The following is a 6,545-nucleotide window of genomic DNA, read 5'->3' on the forward strand; positions in this document are numbered from 1 at the left end:
ATCTATCTATCTATCTATCTATCTATCTATCTATCTACTATCTATCTATCTATCTACTATCTATCTATCTATCTATCTATCTATCTATCTACTATCTATCTATCTATCTATCTATCTATCTACTATCTATCTATCTATCTATCTATCTATCTACTATCTATCTATCTATCTATCTACTATCTATCTATCTATCTATCTATCTACTATCTATCTATCTATCTATCTATCTCTCTATCTATCTATCTACTATCTATCTCTCTATCTATCTCTCTATCTATCTATCTATCTATCTATCTATCTATCTATCTATCTATCTATCTATCTATCTATCTACTATCTATCTATCTATCTATCTATCTATCTATCTATCTATCTATCTACTATCTATCTATCTATCTATCTATCTATCTATCTATCTATCTATCTATCTATCTATCTATCTATCTATCTATCTATCTGTCTATCTACTATCTATCTATCTATCTATCTATCTATCTATCTATCTATATACTGTATCTATCTATCTATCCATCCATCTATCTATCTATCTCTCTCTATCTCTCTCTCTCTCTCTAGAGGAGCAGCTGGACCTGGAGGACGGCCAGTGGGATGAGATCCACGTGGTGACCGGAGCGCTGAAGCTCTTCCTGAGGGAACTCCCCGAGCCGCTGTTTCCCTTCAGCGTCTTCCACAAGTTCATCGCTGCCATCCGTCAGTAAACACACACACACACACACACACACACACACACACACACACACACACACACACACACACACACACACACATCTACACACACACACACAGTCAGAGTGTTGTTGCTGGCATGATCTGATATCACCAAGTAGGAGCTGTAATAGAGGGTATGCACGTGATTACACGGTACTGGGAAGTGGCTGTGGATCGTCCACTAGTGGCAAAAAGACGAGTGGCAGAGCCGCCAAAGTTTAAAAACGACACAGTAACGAAGCGATTTTCTCCGAGCCCACACAAGTCTGACATGTCTAGCTTTACCAGCGTGTAAAGCAGCAGCATGACCTAACAGAGCTGCTAGACATCTAGAGGATACGTCTCACTGTGACCGAGTTACATTCAATAACCTGTTCTCAATGACGGAAAGTAAATTCACTGGAGCGGTGGATCAGCTGTGTTTACAGATAAATTAGTCTCTAACTGTGCGTTCACACCAAAAGCTTCCAAAGCGTCAAAAACGCTCGAGGGTGGGCGTCAGACAAGACAGCCTCCAAAACGGCAAATATTTTCAGCCGCTTTGGCCGCTCGTCACGTGACTGACGTCAAAGTTCGATGGCGCTGGTCAATGGGGAGCCGAAGGACAAAAAAAAGGGAAAAAAAGGCAGCCGACGGACATCTCTATTCTGACAGGCTGCCGCCGGTTGCCGCCGAACCGCGTCATAGCTAATTACCATAAAGTTAAACCTGGCTCAACTTCTCATCTGGTGACGATTTGGACGCTTTGGAAGCGCGGCGACGCCAGTTGACGCTTTGGACGCTCGGTGTCGTCGGGCTCTCATTGAAAATGAATTGACTTCCGGCGTTTTTGACGCTTTGGAAGCTTTTGGTGTGAACACACAGTAACACATCCTACAGTTTGACTGCTCAGAGTTTTTCAGAATAAAAGCAGCTCATGTTTAAGTGTCAGGACGACAGTAACAGCTGTAATCTGGTCTCTCTGCACAGTAACACTGAGCCTGTCAGTCACTCTGCAGGTACCGCCGTCACACCGTGTGTTACTATGGTGACAGGATTGTCACTAGTGTGTGTTACTATGGTTACAGGATTGTCACTAGTGTGTGTTACTATGGTTACAGGAAGTGTCCGTGGAGCAGACGGTTGTGTTGAGCTGGTTGTCGATTCCTTTTGACATAAATTTGTTTTGATATCAGATATTTCATCCAGTTTATGAGTCCACCGCTATCCGCCAGCATGTTGAGGGAGGTTTGTTTTGCCACTCAGTCCGATCGAACGGGGCGTTGCCGAGGGCAACGTGACGTAAACGCATACTCTCTATAACCAACCGGTTAGGTTCAGGGACATACAGCGATGCGACGGCGATGCGAGAGCGATGCGAGCGAGGAAAAGTGATTAGAATCAGCCTGTCCTGACGCCGTGAGCGACGTCGCTCCGTCCAGCGATGTCGCTCAACCCTGAAATTATCGCTGCGTTGTCTCTATCTGGACGACGTTTGGCGGCGGTGTCCCGCCCCTAAACACTTCTTATTGGTTGATAAGTCCACGCTGCTTCCTGTTGACAAGCTAGTTACCAGAGAGAGGAGAGAGAGGAACAAACACTGTGAGAAACGACAACCAGGAAATACCAGGAATCTCAGAACAGCGACAGAAGTTTGTGTAGCTACGTCCCTCGATGATCTGATTGGTTTGGATTCTGAACCAATAGAATAAACTCGCCACAAAATCATCACGCTGCAGCAGGACACCTTCACGCGAGTTTTCATCGCCGTTTCGCTCCTCGCTGCCTGTCAGGACGAGGTGTCAGGGTGAGGGTTAGTCCTGTTGTTTCCTTGGTGATATCAGACCGTGTTGTTGTAGCTGACCCCCCCCCCTCTCTCTAACAGAGGTTCCTGACTACAGCCTGAGAGTCTCCTACATGAAGGACCTGGTCCAGACTCTGCCGCTGCCCAACCACCACACCATGGAGCTGCTCTTCAGACACCTGCGCCGGTCAGTAGCCTACACACCAAGACCTGGTCCTGGTCCTGGACCTGGACCTGGTCCTGGTCCTGGTCCTGGTCCTGGTCCTGGTCCTGGTCCTGGTCCTGGTCCAGGACCAGGTCCAGGTCCTGGTCCTGGACCTGGTCCTGGTCCTGGTCCTGGTCCTGGTCCTGGACCTGGTCCTGGACCTGGTCCTGGGTCAGCAGTGTTGGGAAAGTTCACTTTCTATATGAACTAGTTAAATGTTCAGTTCACACATTTTATAATGAACTAGTTGAATGAATGAATGAATTTATTTATTTGGGTATCAGGCTTATATAACTGACAGGCTGCAGGTTGAAGCCAAAGCTGGATTTCTTCCCGTCCCAGGGATTGGCTGCTCATAAGCTGGAGACACACTACACCATTTTCTGCCCGATTTCCCCACGATTCCCAGTCGGCTCTAGTTGCTGACAGTCGGCCTGGTAACAGTCGGCCTGGCCACAGTCGGCCTGGTAACAGTCGGCCTGGCCACAGTCGGCCTGGTAACAGTCGGCCTGGTAACAGTCGAAGCAGAAATCTGTTAGTGTGAGCTGCTCGACTTCAGTGGCAGCAGTTGATTGATTGATTGATTGATTGATTGAAAACTTTATTGAACAACGTTAAACAAGTGTTCAAAAGGATTAAAACACAATAAAGCCAAAAGGCTTGTTTCCATTGTGGTCCTGTGAGATGGTAGACAACATGGAATTAAAACAAGGAAGACAACACACAGCACATGGAATGACACTCGGACACATAGACTACCACATTGAAGAACAAGACGACAACAAAAATAGATAAGACAAGGGGATTAGTTCACAAACAAAAACAACAAAACATTTGACAAACATACAAACAAACAATAGCCTACATAATCTAGTGCTTCACTGCTCTTTTGATTTAATTAATTGATTGGCTAACCATTTTTTTATTGAGGACTTAAAAAGAGAGTAGGAAGAGGAAACAGTTTTAAGATTTAAAGGAAGGCCATTCCACATGACAGCTGCTGAGTAAAGAAAGGAAAACTTTCCCATACAGCTCTTAAAACAGCAGAGCCTGTAGTCAGTGGAGCGCCCCCTGGTGGAATAATTGTGTATGTCACTGACTTTGGAGAAGTAGTTTACTAAATACTTTGGGGCCAGATCGTTTTTTATTTTATACACCAGACACAGCTTGACAGGTCAAACATGTTTGATTGTTTTGAGCCGATTCTGGACGCAGTCGGGTAATGTTCACTGTCACCGACCCCATCGTGAACACGTCGCCCTCAGCCAATGAGAAGAGGAGGCGGGACAAATGAAACAGCGTCTGAACTGAAGCAAACACTTGATCCAGACCCGTTTATTTTCTTTTTGATGATTTACATTTACAGTATATAGCACTTTCCACGATACCCAAAGCGCTTTACAGCAGCCATTATTCATTCATACCACATTCACACCAGTGGTGGTGAGCTACGTGTGTAGCCACAGCTGGCCTGGGGCAGGGCAGGGCACTGACGGAAGTTTTTGATGGATTTCTCCATTCCCAGATGTTCTCCTATGTTTACATCAAACATCCAACAGGTTACAACGACCAACCAACATCTGGCACATGCGCACAAACATCAACAGAGACACATCATCAATAATAATAATGATGATGTTAATATTAAAGGTTGAATATGTAGAATATTTAGCCTATTAAAAGCTATATTTTTTCAAAAAGAATACACCCATGGGGCCTTTAGAGGGGTACAGAATGAAAGTATTGCTTTTCCATAAAAAAATTATATTTAGTCTGAATTAATATTTTTAATTTTTTTGACGGGCTCGACAATGACTTTCTGTTACGTTGTGTTTCCATTCGTACCCATAGCCGACATGTGGCTCAGTTCTCCGCTGTTTTCCTGCCTCCTCCCGGTCGTATGTGTCTGTTTCCAACCAAGCCTTTTTAATAATCAATAGGTGGATCAATGGATTATCACATACATGTTAGGATGGGTGTATTTGTGTAGTCTTATCTGTCATAAACACGTTAGTTGAGGAGAGCAGTGACAGCGGAGGCTCTGAGGCTCTGAGCAGCAGCGGTGTGGAAGGCAGAGAGCCTCCACTCTCCCTGTAACAAGCTACAAGTCATTTATTCTGCTGTTAATGACGGTAAAAATGAAACATAAGGTAAATATCCTGCTTAGCTCTCCTCCTCTGCTGTCCTCTGATCAGAGCGGAGTCCCTAGCAACGGCCCGTTTTACCTAGCAACGGTCTGGCAATAGGACGAATCGCCTTGTTGTTTACAACTACTTCCTGGTAGAAAACCAGCATGAGAACAATAGTGACGGACGAGAGTTTCACTATATTTATCAAATTTTTCATGTCACTATATCACCGTTTAGACTAATCTGATGTTTGTAAAGTTTATAAAACCAATGATTGGACAAACATTACTATTTCTGTGTGCACATTTTTGTAATTAGTCATGGTTATCAGAGATTAGCCGGGCTAACGGTTAGCTACCTGTTTAACTTTAATAACTCAGTGACTCAATAAACGCTCCATGAAAAAATATTTTCTCCAGCGGATATCTGAGTTCCAACATGACTGAGCTAACTGGAGTAGTTTCATGTCGTGTCCCACAACGGGAGGGTTTTAACAGCTGACGTCCTGCTGTTAGCTTAGCTACCGCCGTTAGCTTAGCTGCCGCCGTTAGCTTAGCTACCGCCGTTAGCTTAGCTACCGTTAGCTTAGCTACCGTTAGCTGTCCCTGTCAGCTGAGCCACTGATGCTTTCTAGACACTGTGATTCCCCCAAACTGAATAAATACAACACATAGCAACACAAAACACACACAGAAATAGTAATGTTTCTTCAATCATTTCAGATTTGTCTAAACGGTGATAGGGCGTGAAAAATATGATATATAGCTAAACTCTGGTTCGTTACTATTGATCTCATTCAAATTACAGCTGGTTTTCTACCAGGAAGTAGAATGTAAACAACAAGGAGATTCGGTCTATATCCTGCTTAGTTCTCCTCCTCTGCTGTCCTCTGATCAGAGTCCCTAGCAACGGCCCGTTTTACCTAGCAACGGTCTGGCAATCGACTGCTGGAATTCTGTTTCTGTTGTTGTTCTGGTAATTCTACATATTCAACCTTTAATAATGATGATGACATGAATGTGTGCAGGGTGATCGAGCACAAGGACGCCAACCGGATGTCGGTGCAGAGCGTGGCCATCGTGTTCGGCCCCACGCTGCTGCGGCCCCAGACCGAGTCCGCCAACATGACGGTCCACATGGTCTTCCAGAGCCAGATCGTGGAGCTGATGCTCAACGAGTTCCACACCGTCTTCCCCCCGAGCTAGAGGAGCCGGGGCCGCCGGGAAAACCTGGACCGGACCGGACCGGACTGGACTGGACCGGACTGGACCTCAGCACCGGACCCTTGACCCTCACATACCTCTTTTCCACCAAACTGGTTCCAGTGCTAGTTCGGTGCTTACACTGCAAAAACTCAAAGGATTTCCAAGAATATTTGTCTCATTTCTAGTCAAAACTAATCTCTTTCCACTTAAAATAAGACTCATCACCTAAAAATCAACTTGTTTTTAGATCATTTTCACTTGTTTCAAACTAATTTTCACTTGAAATAAGTAGAAAAATCTGATAGTGAAAGCAAGTTTTTTGTGTTTGTAATAAGAAAGAAAAAGTTGCTCCACTGTCAGATTTTTCTACTTATTTCAAGTGAAAATCTGCTTGAAAGAAGTAAAAAGTGTCTAAAAACAAGCTGCTTTTAATGTGATGAGTCTGATTTTAGGTAAAATTAGATCTGTTTTGACTAGAAATGACATTTCTGACT

At 44.3% G+C, this 6,545-nt stretch overlaps 1 protein-coding gene across 1 annotated transcript in view; it reads left to right on the forward strand.

Moving 5' to 3' along the window:
- The window catches only part of arhgap27l (Rho GTPase activating protein 27, like), a 59,581-nt gene extending 53,294 nt beyond the window's left edge, over positions 1-6,287 (forward strand). The window contains exons 20-22 of the mRNA XM_085783283.1: positions 577-711; positions 2,594-2,699; positions 5,874-6,287. Of these exons, the coding sequence (XP_085639409.1) occupies positions 577-711; positions 2,594-2,699; positions 5,874-6,051 (419 nt within the window). The 3' untranslated portion in view covers positions 6,052-6,287. The remainder of the gene's footprint in view (positions 1-576; positions 712-2,593; positions 2,700-5,873) is intronic.
- The last annotated feature ends 258 nt before the right edge of the window (positions 6,288-6,545 follow it).

The sequence above is a fragment of the Trachurus japonicus genome, chromosome 8 (assembly GCF_045865225.1).
Source record: "Trachurus japonicus isolate A0001 chromosome 8, Traja_1.0".
NCBI classification, from domain to species: domain Eukaryota; kingdom Metazoa; phylum Chordata; class Actinopteri; order Carangiformes; family Carangidae; genus Trachurus; species Trachurus japonicus.